This window comes from Chelonia mydas, chromosome 17 (assembly GCF_015237465.2).
Source record: "Chelonia mydas isolate rCheMyd1 chromosome 17, rCheMyd1.pri.v2, whole genome shotgun sequence".
Classification (NCBI taxonomy): domain Eukaryota; kingdom Metazoa; phylum Chordata; order Testudines; family Cheloniidae; genus Chelonia; species Chelonia mydas.
Window position 1 is genome coordinate 4,061,623 of NC_051257.2, and position 23,446 is coordinate 4,085,068.

Consider the following 23,446-nt stretch of genomic DNA (forward strand, 5'->3'; position numbering starts at 1 on the left):
AGGGCCAGAGTTCAAGTCCAGGCCTGGTAAGCAATTGGAGCTGTGGGGAGAAACGTGATGCGTACAGAGCTGACATCCAACTGCCACACACTTCACACCAACAAGGGAAAAGTTCCATTAGAAGCTAATTCCGCTCTGTGTTTAGGCAGCTGCAAATAAAGTGTTGCCTCCAGCAAGAGGACTTGAAAGGAGGCAAACTTCCCTTTTCAAAATAATATTAGGAATACAGTGGAAAAGCTGGAAAAACCCTATACAATGCAGCTGGTCTTGGCCCAGCCCCAGTCTCCCAGTCCCTTGGGAACAGAATCCTTTTCTTCATGGAGGATCACTGCACGGAGGGGATAGTTGGAGTAATTTCAAGCAGAGCGTGAGAACGTATTTGTGTCTCATCCAGGCGGTGCTTGTCTCTTGAATGTTTCCCACTAAACATTCATGTTTGTTCTGTTATGATGTAGCCTAACGCAAAGGAAGAAACTGATGCCTCGGAGGGATCTGCATATATACATCACGGTGCTAGATGTGGTCTATCTTTCAGGCAGATCCCTGCCCTTTCTCTGCATATTGACTCCCTGCCCATTGCTGGAGTGCGGTTTTCGTTTAACCCTTTGCTAAGAGCCTTTCCCAGGATGCTTTGCTTATTATGGCTCTCCTAAGTCTGAGAGACGGCTCACTGCAGTTGTGCTTTGTTCCTTTGGCTTCCAACCGCTATTGGTTGCGGCTCCCATCCTCCCAACTCAGCACTTGAGCTCCTTTTCTCCTTGTTTTTCTCTTTCCTCCCCGAAGAGGCCAAATGGTCTCTGTCTACGGAAGGTGTAGGAGATGTACACTAAAACAGTGGCAGAGACGATGCTCAGAACTCCACCTCCCTCCAAGCTAATGGTGTGATGAGAGCCAGTGGGAGAAGGCTCTGTACCCTGCTCCCACACTCCTGAGCCATCCACTCCTTTGCCAAGCCATCTCGAGCAGCGTCTGGGAGTGGGAAAGAGAACAACACAGACCGGTTTGTTCTCCAAACCCTGTGCATGCCTGTAATTTATGGGCATGGAAGATGACAGTCTTGCTAATTGGTCCAAGGGGAGAAGATGCTAGAACAAAGTCTGGTGGGGGAGAGGGCTTCTCTCACATTCAGTCGCTCAATAAAACCTGTCACCTGATGCCATAATTATAACACTGGGGACTAATGGCACCCCAGTACTGTCTGCCATACGATTCCTCTGGAGTTCAATTACCTGTCCACGAACACCCCTTCTGCCTTGTTTCTTGGAGACTGAGTAAAAACAGACTATTCCCCAAGCTGCTAGCCATGAGAAACTACCATGAGCAAGCCCTCAAAAAGCCAGCATGTGTTCTTGTCATGTTCCAACTCAAGGATTCCCCCATTCTCCTTCTATCACATGTCTGTCTCACCAGCCTGCCACCCAAGGAGGGCTACACAGATCTCTAGAGCTGCTGGATGCTTTCTAAATCCACGTCCCAATAATCTGCAGTGGCTGATGCTTTAACAGCTCGAGGGGTCAGTGGGGAGGGACATGGGGCCCTTCTCTTTCCCCAAGGACTCAACATGCTGCCTCTTTAGCATTCCAGTTGCTGGAAACCAGTGACTGAGCCCAACTGTCCCTCAAGGCATGGCAGAGCATTAGTGTGGTGTCTAGCAGACAGGGCATTGGACTGGGAGTCAGGAGACCTGAGTTCTGTCATCACCTTTGTTTCTCTTCCCACCATTTCTCTGCCCTATCTATTCAGTTTGTGTCTCAGCCTGTGTGCAGGGCCAAACATAGGGGCCTCAAGGCACTACTGTAATGTTAATAATATGCCTGGGCTAAAGGGTCAGTTATATTCCAAGGAACAGACTCGCTTGTTCAAGACACTCTGGGGAAAAACAGATAAACAAACTCCCTTTTCCACTGCACTATCCCCTCTCTCTGAAGCATTGACTGCAAATGGGCACTTTACATGGCCTTCTCCAGAGGCCCATAATAATTGTCTGATCGGCGTGGGAAAGACTTTTGCTCCGCCTGCAGCAGAATTAGTTCCTTGTCTAATTTCCCTCCAATCTGTTTAAACCGAGGTGCCTGAATTCTGACAGGGCCTCTGGGGAGGGACGTTTGTGATGGTGCTCTGGGGATATATGTGTTACAACAGGTCTGATATTGTAACCTTTATTCAGGTGAAATTTCCATGGAAGCCACAGTCTCAGCTACTCAGATCTTCATTCACTCTGAAGTCCTGTAGGGCGTTCTCTAAAAGCCAGCCCAGCCCTAGCTCAGTGACCGTTCCTCTTAGTGCAAATCGCAGCATGTAAGCAGTTTCCTTGGCTTACAGATTCTCCATCCTGTGGAGCTGCTGGCAGTTGCTCCCGTCAATCTTTCCCACTCCAAGCTCTCTCCATTTGGATTTATGCAACGGCTTGTGCAATGCTCATGTGCAGACGGCCCCAGCCTGCCAGATTCATGAGCTAAGCCTGCTGACTGGACAGAGGCAAAGACTCCAGCTGGGTTGGCAGGAAGCAGCCGACTCTGCGTGCGGCATGGGGTGACACTGATCCGGGATCCCTTTGCCCCACATAACATGGAAATGGGCCTGGTACCCTCTGAATAGAGAAATGGGAGAGGGGGGCTGCTTAGGCAAAGGAGCTATTAGGATCTGTGGCTTGATTGTTGTGGTCAGAGCTAGTCTCCAGGTGCTTTTCAATGTACTCGCTACAATAAAAACCACAAAACCCTTTCCTGCCTCTGCACCCGGTCCCCTAAAAAAACAACCCACAAAACTATCTGAGGAAACGTTAGATACCTTTGGAGCGTGGCGGGATGGAGGCAGGCAGCGGGAGCCAAAAGCCAGGGTGGAGTAAAGTTGTAGAACTTGGCTGGGGTTAGGCTGCTGCCCTGAGTAGGGCCAGTAGTGAGATCAATGAGAGAACCTGTAGCACTCTACCACCACCTAGTGGGCAAGATAACAAGGTTCCATGGCCCAACAACCCTAGCAAAGCTACAGCCATGTTAGGTTTGGTTTTGGATCGATCTACCTAGCATGTTGGCAACAAACGTCTCTGCCCTTAACACCCCCTTTGAGGCATTAAGAATCTGGCCGCACTGCAGCAGCACAGCTGGGCCGCTGTAGCACTGTTGTGCGGACGCTTGCTACAACCACGGCCGGTTTTTTCCTGTCCATGGAGGTAATCCACCTCCCCAGGAGGCAGTAGCTAGGTCTTCCATCGACCTGCTTGCCTCTACACTGGGGGTTAGGTTGACCCAACCGCTGCATGGGGCGCAAAAGTTTTCACAGCCCTGCACCATGCAGGTCAGGTAACCTAATCTGTAGGTGTAGACCTTGTCTAAGGCCCTTATCCACAAAGCTATTTCGGGTCCTCACTGGGCCTAATCTCCTTAACCTATGATTTTTCCATGCTAAATATGACAATGTGTGGTAACTGATGCTTTGGGGAGAATTTCAAGTAACCTTGGTATCCGAGAATTATAAATGAGCTGTTCAGACAGGGCACAGCAACAGAAAGCAAGTCAGCTCAGAAATTTACCTAAAGTAAGTCACGCCCTGTCCCAATTCTCTTCTGGATCATTGGCATGCACTCTGAATGTGACTGAGTTAACACACCTCTTTTTAACAAACATCCTGGCCAAATTCCAGTTAAGGTGATTACATGCTACTCCCTCACAAAACACGTGCATTTTCAGCTGTTTATGGGGCGTATTTACCTCCCATAAAAAACTATTGTATAATGTTGCTGTACATAGTTCACGGGCTTGTGTTCAACCCCCAGAGGTGGCTGCAACTCAGTGGTGGGTGTGGTCATCCATCTGTATATACTCGGAGTTTCAATCAGTGAAGGACTTTGAGATCCGTTGGGGTTAAAGATGGTGTACAAAGGTGAGTTACTAAAAATTTTATACAATAGGACCTCTTACATGAACATACAGCTCTCCTTCACACCAGCCGGAGGGGACTATGGAGTGCACTGGACTTGAGTCAATATGTTACATAATCCTAACTGGACTTTAAGTTAGTCTGCTCAGGCAGCTGCCTACTGGGGTGATCTTGTTTGAACAGGACTGGCAGGTTTCCCTAGCATTACAAAGGAACGTGCCATACAGAGGCTGGGGACACGGAAAATTGAAAAAACACCCTATGCGACTTTGGCCAGGTGCTTCAAGCGCCTTACTCTGGCCTCGTGGCCCCAGCACATGTCAAGGCTCACCAAGGACAGAGAGGCACTCTTTGGCTACGTGGGGAAATCCAGGCATTCCTTGCCCCCGCCTGTGTTTTCACTGTACGTGGTTTAGGGGATTTACTGCCCAAAACATACTGGGAAAATTCCTTCCCTTTCCAGAGTCATGCACATAAGTGGATGCTGCATTCTCCAGGCCATTATGTGTCCTGTCTGTAGAGTGTCCACAAGCCCTGTCCACAAGCCTGTGGATTCCTCAGAGCTTGGCTGCCTCACGGTCAGCCATCAAATAGAAGTCAGAGAAGCATCTGCATATATTTTTGAACCATGTGAATAGATCAATATCAAATGGAAGCTGGTTCCAAGGCTCACTGCTTACAAGGGTCACTTGCCCTTTGCCTATACTACTCACTAGAAGTGATTTCTTTGATTTTCTTTGTTTTCAAAAACTGGGCAGAATGTCACACTGTTGAGAGCAATTGGCCACATGTAAAGAATCTCACAACTTGCGAGAGGCCAGGGGAGAGCCTATTCTATATAGTGGTCCTCACATCCACGCTGCATTGAAGTCTTGCAGAATCCTTCTGCACAACATCTCTAAGAGATGGCCTTTCCTATCCATCCACCCAGCCAAAATTGTCATCCAGGCTTTCATCATCTCAGATCCTGGTGATTGGAACACACTTTTGTGGCCTTGACAAATGCAGTCTCGCCCTGCTCAGATCCATTCGGTTTGATGCTACAAGGATCGTTTTCCTAGCCTGTTGCACTGACTGTGTCACCCTTCTCTTTGAATCCCTCCATTGGCTGCCTCTTTATTGCATCAAACATATGCTGCTTGTCTTCGCTTTCAAGACCTAGCCCCACCCCTGTCATCTCTTTTAGTCCATATTGAAACGTCAGCTCCCGCCTCTGATTAGCCCTTGGTGCAGCCTCCATCACTCACTCATTCAATTTTCAAACATACACTCATGCTTGGGAGGAGCTCCCCGTAAACAGCCACAAAACGAACACATTCATTATTCTCCTTCAAATTGCTCCATCAAATCGTGTGATGCCTACAAAACGGCTGACAAGAGTTAGGCTCTTGGTGTGCTGAGACCACCGCCTGCCATGCTGACCCACGCTGTCTCATTGTTTCCATGGATTCCCCCACTATCTAGCTGCATCCATCTGTCGTCTCTTATCTTCTGTTCAGATTTGTTTGCTCTTTGGAACAGGGGCCCATCTTTATTGTGTGTTTGTACAGCACCTTGCACTGGGGCTGCGAGGTGCCATGGTAATACATATAATAACCTGCCTGACCTAGTTTGGTGTTAAAATATGTGGGAGGACTCGCTCGAGGGAGATTTTGTTTGTGCACCTGTCTGCTTTGGGAAGTTCATTCTTTCACCGGCCTCGCGGTCACAGTCATTCAGAATGAAGCCGATGGGCATTGCCCAGATGGACTCTTCTCACATGATCTCAATGGAAACTACTTTTCCTTCAAACCCTCTCACCCCCCAAAAAACAACAAAACCAAAACTGAAATGGAGAATTCAAAAGTTTATCTTTGAGAGCAGAAACCCCTTAGGAAACAGGTTTACAGATGACTGGATCAGATGTTGCTAGAGGTGTATGGAGATTCCTTGTAATCTTCCCTCCTCGAAATCATAACATTTCTTTCCTTTCCTGTCTTTATCTTCTTTACCCTCTCTGCCCATCCCCTCTTCCTTAAATCTCCTCTCTCGGACATAGGTGCAATGAAAGAAAGTCCTCTGAGACGCAGCAAGGAAATCAAGTGAGATGGACTGAGACCTGGAGGGAATGGAGTTAAGATTTTAAGGAGAGTGGGAACTGAGATGTTGAGGAGCTCAAGGTGGGAACAGTGGCCCAGATCCTGAAAGGTATTTAGGCATCTAACTTCCATTAATTCCAACAGGAGTTAGGCACTTAATACCTTTCAGGATCTGGGCCAATGTACTTTGGACTTTGTAGAATCTGCCAGGAACCACAGGCAAGAAAATAATTGGCAACTAAATATTAAAGGCCTACAATTACATATAAAGACGTGTGTGTGTGTTCTTGCAAATACTATAGAGCAGACGCTGGGCTTGGGGCCAAATTTCCTTAGTGGGAGGGATGAAGTCAAAGTAGGGAGGTGGCTGGGGCACGGCTGTGTTCTTTGCCCTCATTGCTGTCGAGCAGTCCAGGGAGAAGCTGCGATTAAGGTAATGTCTGTTTATAACATGCCACTTTTGTTAAAGCTTAATAGCAAACTACCTACGCCCAGGGAAGGGGAACCACTGCGGATATTTACTATGAAATACCTGCCCTTTATTTTCTCAGGCAAGGAAGAGTGCTTCTGCAGGAATAGCTTTCCTCCTCTTGCATAGGTATTTTTATGTAGTGGAAGCTTCTTAGAGTAAACTCTGACATACAAAGACATAGAATGAAATGCCTGTATTGTTTTAATAGAGTAGGCTGGGGAGAGGGTGATCCTAGATAGAATGAAGTCTCCTTTTACAGTGAAGTTGTTCTGTGAACACAAATGGCTTCTTTATAACCAGGAGCTCCTATCCCTGTAAAATTTGCAATGATCAAGCTGTGTTTTGCAGTGTGGGTGCCCAGACACTAGAGTGAATGGTGCTACACTTCAAAACAAATTCATTCTTAATATTTACAGTTTTTAGTAGCATTTAAATAAAAGGGGTGGGGGTTATGTTTAAATAAATTCCAGGAAAGAACAGAGGCAGGGCAGATTTCTCAGCTGCCCTACCTGACCCTGGGAAAGGGCAAGAGAGCAGCTGGTACCCCAGGGACCACTCTGAAATACACTGACTTAGAGAGAATCCTATAGGTTGAGCAGCTGTGTTCTGTTTGCATGTTTTCCATAGGTTTTTTCTATGATTTGTATGAACATAGGGTCCTTTGTTGCTTAGGAGTCCCTCTGCCCACTGCTACCTACTCCCCAACTGCACCCATAATCTTGTGACTTCACGATCTCAGAATTAATGAGCAGAGGATTAGTACCCTTGCCAACCGCTGCAGGGCACCGGCAGAGATGCCAGCTCCCTGGGATGGGTGTTCTAAACCTGGGCCAAGCTGCAGCTCTACCTGCTGGACGGGTTGAACTAGCTGCATGTAAATGCCTATATACCTGTTTATTCAAATGAGCTCTACATGCTCTGCTAATATTGACTCAGGATCAGGACTGTACCAAGCTAAATGGGTCAAAGGGAACATGCCTCTTGGGCTGGCCATGCCTGAACCTGCAAGGGCCCTACCGTTGTTTGCAAATTTGCAAAGTAACTTACCCCACGCCCTAGACTGCAATGGCTCCTTCATTATCTCTTCCAACCTTGTCTGTCTCTACCTCCATCTCTCCTACACCTAGTCCCTCCCTTCCAGCCCAAATTCATTGCTTTGTCTACTCCTGATCTCGTATCCACTGTCATGTTGCTGCCCCAGGCCCCTACATCCACCTCCCAGGTGCTGCACATCAAGTGGCCCTGTTCCAAAGGACAGGTGAAACTGCACCTCTATGTGAAATTCAGATCCAAACACTGTACACTTTCTTTTGCTTGTTCTATATCATACCTGCTACTCCGGCCTTTAGGGTATGTCCCCACTGCAGCTGGGGGTGTGACTCCCAGACTAGGCAGACAGACACACGCTAGCTCTGCTCCAGCTAGCGTTCTAAAAATAGCACTGTAGACATTATGGCACGAGCTAGCCACTCGAGTATAGACCCGGGGGGTGGGCAGGCTCAAACACGGGTGGCTAGCCCATTCTACAACCTCCACACAGCTATTTCTAGCTCACTAGCTGGAGTCAGTCTTTGCAGGCAAAGAGGCACTCTATCAGCTGCACTGTAGACATACTCTTAGACTCTAGTCCCTCAGGCATGGACTTGATACCTGTGCACAGCTGCACAGCGCTGGGTACCATCAGGGCACTAAGCTCCCACAGCTCCACATAAAGTCACGGGGCTGCAGGTGCTCAATGCTTCTGAAAATCAGGCCCTAAAAAAAGCAGAATGGGCTGCAGAAACCACAGATGGATTAAAGCAGGTGTTATGGGGTGGTGACTGGTTCTGCATGACGGGGACATGCACCCGCCCCCCCATTGCACCCACTCTGACACTATCCCCACCCAACACTGCACTCGCTCAACCGGGACCCATGTCTGCCCTAATGCGCCCACCCTGACTCTCCACCCACCCCACCAGGGACCCATGCCCACCCTGCCGCTGCACCCAGCCACACATAACCCCCACCCCAACACAGTGCACTCCCTGGCAAGGACCCACATCCAGAATCCTCTACACACTCCGTGTGCTTTGGAGCAGGTGGGTCCTTCCGCTTCCTGGGTGTGTTTGGGGAGGCATCAGGGTGACTCTCCCCAGCGTCCCCTCCATTCTCTCTCTCTGGGGGGGCTGGGTTCCCCCAGCATCCCCTCCATTCTCTCTCTGGGGGGGGGCCTGAGTCCTTTAGGGGCCCCTCCATTCTCTCCATGGGGGGGCTGAGTCCTTTAGGGGCCCCTCCATTCTCTATCTATGGGGGGGCTGGGTTCCCCACAGGGGCCCCTCCATTCTCTCTCTGGGGTGGGCTGGGTTCCCCACAGGGGCCCCACCATTCTCTCTCGGGGGAGGGGGGCTGAGTCCCTTCGGGGCCCCTCCATTCTCTCTGGGGGGGGGGGCTGAGTCCCTTAGGGGCCCCTCCATTCTCTCTCTCTGGGGTGGGCTGGGTTCCCCACAGGGGCCCCACCATTCTCTCTCGGGGGAGGGGGGCTGAGTCCCTTCGGGGCCCCTCCATTCTCTCTGGGGGGGGGGGCTGAGTCCATCGGGAGCCCTCCATTCTCTCTCTCTATGGGGGGCTGGGTTCCTCCCCCAAGAGGTCCTTCCACTATCTCCATTGGGGTGGGGGGGGGTCCCTATATTAGTTGGACCGGAAGTGCGGCCACGTCCCTACCTGGTCAGGTGACCGGAAGGAGGCGGTGTCAGCGCGGGGGGGGTCAGGTGGGAGGCGGGCTGCCCGGAGCTGAGGCGCGGCAGAGTCAGGTGGGCGGGGGGCAGGGCGGGCCCCGCCCGAGCCGGAACCAGCGCCGGAAACCCCCGCCCCCCCCCTCGCGCGAGCGCGGCCGGCTCGCGCCTGCAGGCGCGGCGGGTCGTTGCCTAGCGCTGCCCGCAGCCCGGGCGCTGATTGGCCGGTCCCGGGGGAAGCGCCGGGCCGGCGCCGCGCGGCGCCCCCTGACCGCCGCCTCTCCCGGCAGCTCCCCGCCCGCCCGCCCGCCATGGAGACGCCGGAGCAGACGGTGGCGCGCGCGCGGGCCGCGTTCCGCTCGGGCCGCTGCCGCCCGTGGGCCTTCCGGCTGCGGCAGCTGCGGGCCCTGGAGCGGATGGTGAAGGAGAAGGAGCCGGAGATCGCCGCCGCCCTGCACGCGGATCTGCACAAGGTGCCCCGCCGATCGCCGACTCTCAGGGCCGGAAGGGCCCTCGGGCGGTCATCCCGTCCCACCCCCTGCTCGGAGCAGGGCCAGGCCCCCAGAGGTGCCCCAGGTCCCTAAATGGCCCCCTCAAGGATTGAACCCCCAGCCCTGGGTTTAGCAGGCCAGTGCTCAAACCACTGAGCGACCCCTCCCCCCTGCCCGGGGGGGGGGGCCGGCGCCAAGACCCGTGCGGTGCCCTCACGGGTTGGCTCCGGGTTCAGGGCTTAAAACCGCCCCCCCCCCCAGGTGGGTTGGAGGTGGGTGAGCCGGGCCAGGGGTGGCTGTGGCCCCCGTGCTCCCTGCGGGCTCGGTCCAGCCTCCTCTTCCCCCCGGGCGATTTCAGGTCTGGGCCGCTGCCTGCGTCCCGGCTCAGGCGCTGAAGCCGGGGCTCGTCTGTTGTAGACATGTGTCTTGTGGGGGCATCCCCCGCCCCCCGCAGTCGGGCAGTATGTGCGTGAGCCAGCCGCCAGCCTCGGCTAATTAGATTTGCCATCATCCCGCCTCTTGCTGCGGGTGTCTCTCCAGTAACGTGGCCCCACGGCTCTGGCGCTCACTGACGGAGCACCCTGCTCTCTGTGACAGAGTGAATGCAATGCATACAGCTTCGAGATTATGGGCGTGTTGGGGGAGATCGCCCTGATGGTGGACAGGCTTCCTACGTGGGCCGCCCCGAAGCCTGTTTCGAAGAATATAATGACGCTGACGGATGAGGTCTACATCCACCATGAACCGCTGGGTGTGGTCCTGGTTATTGGGGCTTGGAACTACCCCTTTGTCTTGATTATGCAGCCTCTAATAGGGGCCATCGCAGCAGGTATGGTACAGTCCTTGTGCCTTGTTTTGTTGGCCTTTCCTGTCATCCTTTCTCCCCTTAGTGTGTTACAGGCTCAAGCAAACAACACATTGTCTTGATTTTTGTCTCTTAGGAAATGCTGTAGTGATCAAACCTTCAGAGATAAGTGAAAATACAGCAAAGCTTGTAGCTGAGCTGATCCCACAGTACATTGACAAGGTCAGTAAAAGCCAACACTCCTGACAGTGCTGCTGTTTTTAGTTGTTACTCGTTTGTCTTGTAGTGCCTGGGCCCTGCGCAGATACAAACTTTGTATCCGTATCTGATCCACGATCCGCAAACATGATCCGTGGATATCTGAGGATATTTGCAGGTCTCTAGACATAAAATTTAGATCCGCATCCATCCGTACACATTGTCCGCGGACATAGTGGATATCCGTGGATATGCATGGCTCTGCCGATCCAAGTTCTATCTTGCTAGGTGCTATACAGGCATGTAACAAAGATGGTCTCTGCCCTAAAGAGTTTGCAGGTGGATACAGCAAACAGACAGAGTGGAAGGGGAGCACAGGCCAACAGTGAGACTATTATGAACAACAGGATCAACAGAGGGGAGTTTATGGAGGGATTAGAAGGAAAATAATGAGGTGGCTTTGCAGGTGTCCATGAGGAACTCATGCATGAGGGAATGTTCCAGGCAGTTAGTGTATTGTAAAGTCAAGCAGACTATTCGCCTTTCCGTTCGGTGTTCCGAACTGCCTCTGAAGGACAGGGTTCTCTGTGGGACCAAGTGTGGTATCATTCCTTTCAGGTCCTGCTTCTGTGTTAGAAATTAATAGGAGTTTTGCTATTGACTTCAGCAATGACAGGTTCAGGCCTCCTGAAGTTTGTCATGAATGGTAACCTGCTCTCGCCAAAAATATCCAAACTCTGCAAGCCAGGATGCTGCTATTAGGATTATAGCACAAAGGGGATCCCAGCACTTCTGCAGCCTGACAGCTATTGTGAAACCCTGCTCTGTTTAAATAGGATTATTTTGCAAGTTAACTCAGGCACTGGAGAAGGATAGCATTACTGTTTGGTAGCACCAGGGTTGGGGAAGCAGCAGTATTTCTAAAGTGAACAGCTGCTGCTTTAGTGCTAGTGACATTGAATCAAAATGTTGCAACGACTCTTAGTCTGCAGTCATAGCTACTTGGGTGTAGAAACCTGGCCGTTCCTGGCCATCTCTGGGGGGCTAGTGGGTCTCTGAGCGCTCTATGAGAGGATAAAGGCCAATCCACCTCTGGGCCTATATGTGTCCTACCAATCCCTCTTAGGGTGAGATTTGCTGCGCTGCTTGTGCTCCTCTTTAAGGCAGGTAAATGATTCTCATATCCTAGCCATGACAGGACTTGTGGTGTTTGAGTGTTAAAATCTCACTGGGGATAGATGTAAAAACTACCAATTTGATTGGACCCAGCTAGGAAACTGCTTCAGCCTCATTTTGGTGGAGAGCTGCCTTGAGATCCCGAAACCTACTAGAGTTGGCACAATAGGATAAGTGAGGGGTGGGTCCCTGCAAGTGGTTCTGTATTGGGGGGGAGAGTCGAGAGGTGGCTTGAATGCCAGACTTTTTGCAGACTTTCATTTCCCAACTCCTCTATTGTCTAGCTCTGTGCAGGGCTGGCAGGTGGATTGCCAAAAGGGAATTCCTTCTTCCCACAATATTAAACCAAACCAGAGTTTTCTGTTCCTTTTGCAAGGGGAACTGTTAACCAGCTTCTCATTCAGCCTGGTTTTGTCTGCGACCCAGTTAACATGCTGCAATTCTTCCCCGACTGCTGCCACGGAGCATTTCGTTATGTGTCCTTTCTTACAGACAGTTCAGGCTTCCCCTTCTTAGGAACACAGGACTAGCCACGTTGGATCTGACCCAAGGTCCACCTAGCTCTGTATCCTGTCTGACAGTGGCCAGCGCTAGATGCTTCCGGAGGTGCAAGAACCCTGCCAGAGGCAGATGTGTGCTAATATTTCACCTACCTGAGGTCTCATTCTGGTCTCTAATAGTTAGAGATTTGCTTAAGCCCTACAGCATGAGGTTTCCTACCTGCTGGTGGTGGTGGTTTTGAAGCACTAATGCCTGCTAGTACCCGCACGTTTGACTCCATGTGTCCTGTTTTGAAGAATGGGGATGGGATGGCACTCCCTGGCTAGAAGAGAACAGGCTCCGTCAGCTGGAATGCCGGGCAGTAAACACTTTAGTGTAGTCCATGCCTTGCTAAAGGAACTCTAGGTAGTGGGGTTATCAGCAGCAGAGGCTTAATTCTCCCCCTGCCCCAGGCAGCATTAGCAAGTCAGCCCTCTTTTTAATGAGCACCGCCAGATGGCCCAGGAGACACAGTTGCAGTCTGTTGCAGGTATTTCCTGCGATGCTGCAGTCGTGCCTGTTTAGACAGTTGTCTAAAGATAATGAAGCCATGAAAGTAAACCAAACTTCCCATCATGCTGTATTGTTGTGGTGTTTAATCCGATGACTTCTACTGACACATCAGTAAAAATGTCCAAGAGCTAAGAGGCAAATGCCATTTCCGTATCAAAAACCACTGCTGTTGGCTTTGATTCCATCTTGGCTTCTGTAACCTGGTGCTGGCAATAATTGCCTCCCATGTGGCTGTAGCTTTGTTAAAGCAATTGGTGCTTTGCTTGAAGGAGCCAGACTCTGAATCTGGAGTTAACCGCTCACATGAGGCCTGGGAGACATTTTGCAGTGTTGAGATTTCCAAGCAAACAGTCCAAAAGGGATGGGGGCTGCATTTGCAATGAACTTGCCATGCAGCAACAGCAAAGTAACGATATCGTGTTACAGATCTCTTGACATTTATTGCACCAAAGTCAAGTCAGTTACACAAACGTCTTGCTATTTCTGTCTGCATTTGAAGGACCTGTACCCAGTTATTAATGGAGGGGTCAAGGAGACAACTGAGCTGCTAAAGGAGAGGTTCGATCACATCTTCTATACCGGGAGTTCCCAAGTGGGCAAAATTGTCATGGAAGCTGCTGCCAAGCACCTCACCCCTGTCACTCTTGAACTGGGTGGAAAAAGTCCGTGTTATATTGATAAGGACTGCAATATTGAAATTGCCTGCAGGTGAGCTCATCCTCTAAAGGTTCAATTGCTGGGGGCGGCGTGAAGTCCATGAGGAATGTTTGTGGCTCACAGTCATGGACACATGCCTCCCTGACTATGGTGGTGTCTTATGGCCGGGCTGTCCTTTCCTACACTGGTTTCTCTCTGTCTTGGGATATTGGTTGGCTCCCACTTGACCTGCATGTTTGAGTTTTAACAAATAGAAACTGAAAGATGAAACTTTTATTTTAGCATATTTGGCTCTGTTAATGTTTTTTAAAAGCTTTTATCTAATTAGTTTAAATAAATTAGATGTAGCAGTTTTCACAGTTGATTATACTTGACTGACCACATTGGGCGAGAGAGGAGACTTTAAAAGGTGAAAAATTAGCTTAATCAGCCCCCTCGTTATTTAAATAGACCCCAGTCTTTCAAGTTGCTCCATGTGCAATACTGGCAGGATGGAGGCCGTGGTTTTGGATTTTTGTTTGTATCATCCCATTCAGTTTCACAGCCATCCTGCAGAATCTAGAACAAAGGGCACATGTCCAGAGTCCCGCAGCAGCGATCTCAGAACACTTCCCCAGACTGGTGTATGGCAGCTGCCGTGCCTTGATGGGACCATGCTCTGTGAATTATTGAGCAGTACAAAACCAAATATTTAGAGAGGTCTGTTCTAAAATAGGAGGCAGCATTCTTTAAAGCAGCTGTTAGAGGCCTAATTCAGTAACTCCGCTTACTATGGATGCTGGGGTATTAACATTTTTCTTGCAGCACAGCAAAAGAAAATGGCTCAGATTGAAAAGTTGTGGAGAAGCAGCATATTCTATTGTACGCTCATAACTCAGTTCTCTAGTCGCGTGAGCAGAGCTTGAGGATCTAGGATGGGGGCACCAAGGCTTGCGTTAATTGTAAGAGCGCGGAGTTCTTTAACACAAGAAAATCATAGCATGGTACAAATGCTGTTTAATCTTGTAAAATGAGACTAAAACCTGTACTGTTCGTACAAACGTACTAACGGTCTTGCTAGGTAGAGACTTTGGAAGGCTGCAGCCTGTAGATATGACCGACTGATCGCCAGTGCTGATGCAGAATGTTACAGAAAGATAGTTACTGTACCTTGTTCAAGGCTATTGCTCTAACTCTTGGCTATTTTTAATTAAAGCAGCAGACTGCAGAGCTCAGGTGCTCTTGAATTGCTGGAGTTTATGCTGCAGTTGATCCATTGCGTTTTAGCATCTGCATGCAGCATTGGCTTCAGAATCCCCTGTCAGCATCAGCTGGGGAGATCCTCTGACTCGTCATGGGGGGTCCCAATGAGCTCGGTTTATCTAGATTTCAAAATTTGTTTGCTGATCACTAGAAAACAGCATCATGGGGGTGTAATCTCTGGTAAGAAACATCCCTTATCTTCCCCCACATGAGTCATCCTCCTGCAGGGAGGTGTGCTCCTGGGAGAAGCTGAACAGCAAGATAGTAATCACTTCAGAATGGTTCGGGGTGGGTGTGGTGCGTGGGTAGTGCCCCATGTAGAGATGGCTCCTCTTGTCAGTAAAACACTAGTAAATGGAGATCAATCCTTTTCTTCCATCCTTAGACGAGTAACTTGGGGGAAGTATTTGAACTGTGGGCAGACCTGCATTGCCCCCGATTACATCCTCTGTGACCAATCCATCCAGAACAAAATAGTGGAGAATATCAAGAAGACTCTCAAGGTAAGTGTTAAGTGACGCTTGCTTTGCAAATCTGCAGCTGCTTTCACTGTAATTGTAGCTGTGTGTGTTTTGCCCCCGAGTTCCCGTAATTACGAACCTGTATTTCAGGCTCATGATGGTGTCAAGTGTGTGCTTTGGAATGTTTGTAAACAACTTGACAACTCCAAAGCCCTTGTCATAGCAGTGCCAGGTCTGGGGACTTACTCTGTCAGATGGCCCGACTTGTGTTTCCTGGCATCCATTCAGTTTTCCCAAGCCTGTAGAGTTTCAGATCTGTGCTGTGCAAATGTAACTGGAAATCCATACCTGCAGAGAGCACACTAATACATTTCAAGGAGATGACAGACACTTCCGAGGCTGAGAAATGGTCTCATCTGAGTAATGACAGGATTTGCAGCCTTGCAGTAGTCCAGCTGATGTCTGTGCTGACCCTGGCCTAGGTGGGTAGGTGCCAGATTATTGATCAAACATGTCCAATTTTTAAACCCCACCCCCTTTTCTTTTTTTTTCTTTTTTTTTACAGGAATTCCATGGGGAAGATATAAAAAAATCTCCAGATTATGAAAGGATCATCAACAAGCACCACTTTAAAAGGCTCGTGACGCTGCTGGAAGGGCAGAAGATAGCTTACGGAGGAGAGACTGAGGAGGCTTCGTGTTTTATCGGTATTCCTTCTACATTTGCTTGGGACAACAGGGTGGCATATAGGTGTGACCATGATCCTTATGCCCAGCTAGTGTTCTCTCCTCTGAGCTGATGTGTAGTCAGACTTCTGGCTCATTTGGCCTGTGTTTAATCCAGTTGGTGCATAGGATTAAAATAAAAAGCAAACACATAGGAATATCTCCTCCTACTGCAGCCTAATGTTCCTACAGGAGAGGTGTTTCTGGCAGCTGATTCAGTGTTTTGATATAGCTATTCATTCTCCTCAAGTCTAGTATGAACAAAACACTGGTGAATGGCAGAATAACAGACCAGCTTCGGTTTCCTAATTTTCAGGTCTCTTCCCCCTCACCCCCCGCCCCAAGCTTTCAGACTCCTATTAATCTGTACAAATCTCTTCTAAGTCACAGAGACTTGTGGTGCCAGTTTGGAAGTCACACCATGGTGCAAAGCCTCTAGTTGTGCTCAGGTGGTGCCCACACCACAGCCATGAGGTCTGCCTATTGCCTTCCCTTTTTAAAAGGGATAAAGCATGGGGCTGGGATCCAGGAAACCTGGGTTTGTTCTCAGTTCTGCCACTGACTTCCTGTGTGACCTCGGGCAAGTCACTTGGCCTAACTGCTAATGATGCATACTGTAGCCTGGTCCTATAATAAATGCCAATTGGTACTCAGGTAAGGAGAGGAGTCCCCTAAGGTTCTTGCCCCAGGGTCAGACACAACAGAGTCAAAACTGACAAGTTCAGTATCTTGTAGGGAACCCCAGGCTGTATGGGAAGGGCACTCACCTGGAGAGCAAAACACAACCTTAACCACCTTTTATTAATACAATTAATAGAGACAAGAAAGCTCCAAACCACAGAAGCAAATAGCAATAATAGAGCATTAGAGAAATCTTAACGGTTATTTCTTGCCTAGCATATGCTCATACTTATATACCCACACCCCTTTGTTGGAGATCTGGTGGTCAGAGACGAGACAAAGGACCAGCCCTGTCTCCGGCACGCAAAATGGGTCCGATGGTCCAGATCCCCAGTGCTTGAAGATAGGTGATAAAGGATTGAAAGCTGGAGGGCTAGCTGCCTTCTTCACGTGGGTTCTTGCTTATATAAGGCCTGGGAATCACCCTGAATGTTCATGCAAACACTCTGCCTCCTCTGTCCATATCCAGCTTCCTCACCCTTATAATACTGGGGTGCCTTTCCCTGATAGGCTAGCATATTCATCCCTATTGCTAAAGCAAATTTGTGGTTAGATGTCTGCCAACAATCCTGTCCAAAAATATCCAAGCTTAGTATCAGTTCAGTATTCCTGCGGTTGTTTAGTCTTATGTCAACTTGTCTCATAAGCAAGCTATTCCCAGTTCCTCAAAATCTAGGGTGACCGTTGGCCACGTTATTTGTACTAAAGGTCAGAGGCCTATGCTTCACTTACGCTAACTTGCTTAAGCCAGTGTCTTACAGGATGCCGGCCTGTAGGTTCCTTGCGTTACTGCTCGTGAAATAAGGCTAAGCTGGCCCTACGGGCTGCATACCCACCTTACTAGATCAACAAAACTGCATTTATTTTCTTTGAAAATTGAGATGGGGAAACTAGCTGTGCTTGACCATTGCTGAGCTAGATGCAGGAGAGCAGGTGGGGCTTCTTGAGCAGAGCATTTATTTCCCTATGTCCTAACTCGGTTTTCTCCCCTGTCTGTCATAGCCCCGACTATACTCACTGATGTTAGCCCAGAATCCAGGATCATGAAAGAAGAGATTTTTGGCCCCCTCCTTCCCATCGTGACGATAAAGAGTGCAGATGAAGCCATTCAGTTCATAAATCAGCGGGAGAAGCCACTCGCCCTTTATTTATTTTCCAATGATAAAAAGGTAGGTCCTGGGCTGCACTGCGCAGTTGGACACACAGCTCTGCCCTGTTTATTATAAACACAGCTAGGTTCGTCCTTGGCACAGCTTCACTGAGTGCATTTGGCTTTAGCTCATGTTAAACCCCAGCTCTTGGGTCCTGTGGAATCAGATATTCCCAAAGCTTCTGGATCTCTGGGGGCAGGAAGTAACTTAAATCAATCTGTTTTGCCCTCACACCCAGGTGGGAACACAACATAGATGGGTCATTTTGGCAGGCAGCTTCCCACCACTCCACTGCTCGTCATAATAGGTCAGGGTGACCAGGCTCTCAAAGTGGGTCAGGCCTGTTCATACACCACCAGCCGAGTGCTATGTAAGAATGTGTAGCTTGGCAACAGAGCAGAGACTGAAATACTAGCTCAGGTAAGGACACAGTAACAGAGGCTGGTAATCTTTCATTACAGTATTCGGCAAGTTGAGGCCTCCGGACTTGCAAAGACTATAGCTAGTACAGATCTCGTACAGACCATTGAATCGGCTATTGCTAGTGGGAACGTGATAAAGCCAAATACATTATAACCAAAAGGGAAAGGGGTGTGTGTGTGTCTGCCTAGGAAAGCTAACTGTAACCCGGCTGCTGGTGCAGTTCCACGGAGGGCAGTGGGGTTGTACTCGTATAGCTAAGAGAATTTGTTGTCTTGAATCTGAACTCCTAGTTCTAAAACAGGAAAGAACTCTGTTAATGCAGAGTATTAAGACTCCGTACAAAGGGTAGCTCCTCCTGGAAAAGACAGTTATCAGGCATCTCAAAGTCTGAGCATGGAAGGATCTTGTGCAGTCAGCACCAACTTCTTCATTGTGACACTTGGCCCTAGTTAGCCTGCTTGCCAGCCCTTGGAATACAGCTGCTAATTCAGCACTCTGAGATTTTATTACATTTATAGCCATATAAAACCTGCATCCTTTATGGGTGGCTTCTTAGGGCATTTCCCTAGTTGGCCAGTCTCTGGGTTCTCTCAGGGGAACTTTTCAATCCTTCCTTAGTCAGGGCTGACGAATTAGCAGCTGAATTGCAGAGCTGTGTGATGTAACCCTGATCATGCACCCGTTCTCACCTCTTGATTCTCACTGCATTTAGCTTTGAAATATTAGTCCCTTTAAACATTTCTAAAACTTGACTCTATAGTGGTGATCTTAAAACGGTCATCACAATGCTGTAATCTGACAAGATGCCAAGGAAAGTGTTGGCTGCTACATGACCACTACATGGTGCTGTTTTGGAGACTTCCAGCTCAAAAATTTTTGCCCATGAAATGTGGCTGGAGAAACAGAACATTTCTGAAGCAACAGGTAGTAAACTTGATGGGCGGGTTCCCATCATCCCTAAATTTCTTTGTCAAGATAGTTTCTATCACAGTGTTGATCATCCATCTAAAACTTTATACTGAATGCAGCCGGTAGGTTATCTGGTATTGTGTCGTCTGTTTGTGTTTTATTAGTTGATCAAAAGGATGATATCGGAGACCTCCAGCGGAGGTGTCACTGCAAATGATGTCATTATGCACTACACTCTCCCAGATCTGCCCTTCGGTGGAGTCGGTGAGTTACAGGAACTTTGTGTAATAAACCATGAGTGTGCTGTGCAGAGCTGATCTCTGTATCTTAGCCACTGGTTCTTTCCAGTGATCTCGTGATGGATCAGAGCCTTGGAGTTCTGCCCACAGGTGGCCCCTAGTCCTTCTTAAAAAATAAATAGACAGACAGACAGGAGGCTCCCATAGAAAGGAGCTGGCCTGAATTCCCCCCGTTTATCCTCAGAACAGGTAGCCACACGCCCATAGGCAGCTTCCAGCGCATACACCTGCACTGCACCAACCTTCCTCCACCCTGGCCTGGAGTGACCTCTTCTGTGGATGAGCTGCTAACTCAGTTTCCAGGCCCATTCAGTCCTTGGTCTCTCTGCTGAGAATGCCATCAAGGGGTCCTGTTGTGATGTGGACACCTGTCCTCTGGAAACGGGACTTAGACCCACCAAAGGTTTGACGGGGGGCAGGTTACTGAAGAGGAGCTGGGTTTTGAAAGGAACTTGTCTAGTGAATTTCCACCTATGGTGCACATTCTGTGCCTTTGTTTTCATGTGGCACACTGCTAGCCTGGATGTGCCTAACTGATTAACTTGCCCAACCAACTGCATGCTAACTAGTGTGTGTGTTGACACATTCAGGGAACAGTGGAATGGGCAACTACCACGGCAGACACAGCTTTGAGACCTTCTCCCATCGCCGCTCCTGCTTAATTAAGTCTCTGACGATGGAAAGTATGAACAAAATCCGGTACCCACCAAACAGTCAGAGGAAGCTGGACTGGGCAAAGTTCTTCTTCTTGAAGCGATTTAACAAAGGCCGACTGGGGCTCATTGCCCTGGCCCTGCTGGGAGCCATACTGGCTGCGGTGATAAAGGTGAGCTTTGGGGCTCTGTTTTTCTGTACCATTGTGTGTTTTAAATGAGGGTTTATTTCTGAGCCCATTTAGCGCCAGGAGGTCCCACTTCCCAGCCTTGCTCCTCTCCTAGAAGCTGGTCTACTGTAACTTTGAGCTGAGATCTGTGTGAAAGCAGGGCCAGCCAGAAGCACTCAAATCTGCTTCTCTCTCACTTATGCTAGCAGGATCCAGACTGGTAACAGGGCTGAGCTGATTCTTGGGTAAACCCTCTGAGTCTGCTAGGCCATTATTGCTCTGATTTGATGGGTAACGTGTGAGAAACTGAGTCCTCCTCCTGAAGAACAGGGGTTGGGACATGGCTGGATGGGATCTGCAAGGGCTGCGTGAGCTGCTTCCACAACTCTTCCGGCATTAGAGCTTTCTTTGGGAGTAGGTTGGCTACCTGGCTAACGAACTGAATATGTGGCATTTGCAGCTGCGCATTACTTACAGGGATACTGTGGCGGGACTGGGCTGAGAGGGGAAGGCTGGCTCTTGGCTCTGCTGCAGACACCCCTGTGGATGTGGGGATACTTCCCTCCCTCCCAGAGGTGCTGTTGAGCTCTGGAGAGGGGGAGCAGGGCTGTCTGGGGGGCATGAAACTCTTTCAGTTTGGAGCAGGTGGAGGATTCAAGACGGTCCATTGTGAAAAATGTCTTAAAATTCCAAATGAACAACTTCCAGTAATGCAGCAAACCAGGCCGTACATGCTGCCTTGGGGAAGTGAGGGTAACCAGGGGCTGCGTGTGCTGTCATGCCACACAGCATACATGTCAACTCTAACTTGTGAATCTTTCCTGCCACAGCATGGGTGGACTTGGGGACAGAAGGGAATGGTAATTGTAGATCAGCATGTCAGTAAAGACTGGTTGAATTGGAATCGCCATTGGGGATCACATCCACTGTCCCTCTAGTGCAATATCCTGTCTGACAGTGGCCAGCCAGAGGTGCAAAATCCCCACATCAGGCAATTGCAGGATAATCATTGCCCACCATTAGGTCTCCACTCGTCAGAGATTGGCTTGATGAGCCCTGAAGCACACAGTTTTCTGTCCCTTCCCGAATTCTTTGTTACCATGCACTATGGGATGAGTTCCCTCTTAAACTATTGTGCCAGTCTTGTGACCAACTCTCTTTAAAATAAGGCCTTGTTCTGCCATCTCCCCACACCTCATTACGTGCCTTCTCAGTGAAGAGGGTGACTAGAGGCATTTTTAAAAGCATTTGGGTTTTCCCAAAATCAGTGACCTGTGCTGAAGAGAACAGCCCTGTGCGGTGCCTTGGCAGTGCAGACACTGTGCTGGCTCAGTCATTGCTGAGGAGCAGCAGGTTTCAAAGCCCTGCTAGTCCTGCTGAAGCAAGATAGGACTTTCCTTGTGTGGCGTATTACAGACCCCGCTTGTAGAGGGGGGAATCTGTCAGAGCGGCGGATGTGGGTACAGCCTGGAGTGATGCAGGCTTTCCTTCCGTCCATCACTTTGACTCTTTACCCTTACAGCCTGGTCACATGGGGGTTGTGAAGGGATGATTCTTCTCTTGCATGCAGCATCTAGGCTGTGGATTCTACACAGTACTCGAAGTAAGAGTCAAAAGGGGCATGATAATAGGGAATAAGAGAATGGCAAGTGGGCCAGGAAAAGCAGTGTCTATTGGATCTAGAGTCTGTTCAAGTGGGGAATGCGCACCCACCTTTGTTAATATCTAGGAATTGGAATTTATTCCATCTCTTTGCTGAAGTTATACAATATCTTTCTTTGCCTTCACAGGTGGCCTACTTCTGAAGAAAAGAAGTGACCTGACCTGCTATAACCAAGCCGCAGTACTTGTATCCTGACCGCACACTTTATGTAATGACCTTTTTCGGCTTAAGAGTTTTACTTTTTTTCTATGAAATGTTAAGTGCAGAAAACAATGAGAAGTAAAGTAAGAATGCACTAGCTAGTAACTGCTTGGGCTGGCACTTCATGTGATTTGAAAAGCCATGCGTCAATAAAGGGATTAATGCAGCAGTGGGCGTAAAGTATTGGTCATGCAACCAGCAGTGAGTTAGAAGAGAACTGCAAAGCAGGAAGCAGCAGCACCCTCCGCTGCTACTCCATGCTGTATAAAGACCACGTCAGAGGCGGTCTGCGTATGTCTTCTCAGGACTATCACCTTTGCTGGAGAACTAGAACTTGGCTCACAGACTGAAATGTAAGCCCATCACAGTTCAGTTCCTCCAATGATTCTTCCAGAGTCCTCCAAAAAGAGGGAAATCAGGGCCTGATCCACTTAATGTAAAGAGTAAAAGCCCAAAATAAACAGAAGTAGCCTTTTTACATCTTAATGGGCAGAGACGTTTTCTTTACAGTTCTTCCCTTTTCTGGTACCTTCCTAGGGTTGTAGTAACTATCTTCCATACCTCGTAATTAGTGTGGTATCTCTTCCCTTCTGGGGTGGTGGAGACAGAATTGGTCTTGAGTATTAGTAAAATCTGACTACATGTACATTGAGGCTGCTGCTCACATTCTAACCCAGGACATGTGTCCTTAGAATCTCCCCCAGAAAAAAAAATTGTCCACTTGTTAGCCCTGTGATTTAATCTGACCGCACATTCAACTGGCTGCAGCTTCCAAAGTGAAGGACCTGCTACAGCTGCTAGAGGGTCGCAGGGTCTCTCTCTCGTAATGCTGCAGTCACCTGTGCTCCTATCTGCCAGGCTTGCATTCTGACATTCAGGTGCAGTGTTTAGAGCATTAGGAATTAAGAGAACTCACTCGTGGCATATTTCCATTTGCTGCTGGAGAGAAACCAGAACATACTTCCAAGTGAAGTATACCTAATCCTAGGAAGGCATCAGTTAATTAACAGGGGACGTATTTCAGCTGAAGGGGACAATACTGGATAAACTTAAGCACTAGAAGAGGTTCCAGCTTTTTAAAACAAATATTTTTAAACAATAAAGAAAATAAACAACTTGTATGCTATTAAATTTAACTAAAGAATTTATATTGAAAAATGATTTGCCTTTTGTTCAGTAGATATAAATGTATGATGTTTAGTTAAATATATATATATTTTGAACGTACTAAATAAACACTGCCTGACAAACAAGAATGAATTGAGCTTTGTTGTTTCAGTAGAGGAGGCAATATAGATAAGTACTTGAGAGGGAGTCAGGAAACCAGGTTTATATGCAGTTCTGC

General features: G+C 48.8%; 1 protein-coding gene and 1 long non-coding RNA gene across 3 annotated transcripts; one reads left to right on the forward strand and one right to left on the reverse strand.

The window, feature by feature from the left end:
- Positions 1-5,712: 5,712 nt before the first annotated feature.
- LOC119563877 lies at positions 5,713-9,239 on the reverse strand. The gene is made up of 2 exons (XR_005222624.2): positions 9,133-9,239; positions 5,713-5,977 (listed from the first exon to the last, which is right to left on the reverse strand). It is a non-coding gene; the product is annotated as an uncharacterized LOC119563877 (long non-coding RNA).
- Positions 6,355-23,354, forward strand: ALDH3A2 (aldehyde dehydrogenase 3 family member A2). Of its 2 annotated transcripts, XM_037880318.2 has the most exons (11): positions 6,355-6,390; positions 9,434-9,616; positions 10,232-10,463; positions 10,576-10,661; positions 13,366-13,574; positions 15,151-15,268; positions 15,792-15,933; positions 17,635-17,801; positions 19,280-19,379; positions 20,005-20,240; positions 22,028-23,354. In XM_037880318.2, the coding sequence occupies exons 2-11, from the start codon at positions 9,455-9,457 to the stop codon at positions 22,040-22,042; spliced, it is 1,467 nt and encodes a 488-aa protein (XP_037736246.1). In that variant the 5' UTR covers positions 6,355-6,390; positions 9,434-9,454; the 3' UTR covers positions 22,043-23,354. The 2 variants fall into 2 exon arrangements, with proteins under 2 accessions (XP_037736246.1, XP_037736247.1); XM_037880319.2 differs by lacking the exons at positions 6,355-6,390; positions 20,005-20,240; positions 22,028-23,354 and adding an exon at positions 19,599-19,989 and having other exon boundaries at positions 9,305-9,616.
- Positions 23,355-23,446: the final 92 nt, after the last annotated feature.

Coding starts and splice junctions, on each gene's coding strand:
- ALDH3A2 (XM_037880318.2), top strand. CDS start 9,455: ATGGAGACGCCGGAGCAGACGGTGGCGCGCGCGCGGGCCGCGTTCCGC. Junction 9,617..10,231: donor TGCACGCGGATCTGCACAAG/GTGCCCCGCCGA, acceptor TCTCTGTGACAG/AGTGAATGCAATGCATACAG. Junction 15,269..15,791: donor ATATCAAGAAGACTCTCAAG/GTAAGTGTTAAG, acceptor TTTTTTTTACAG/GAATTCCATGGGGAAGATAT.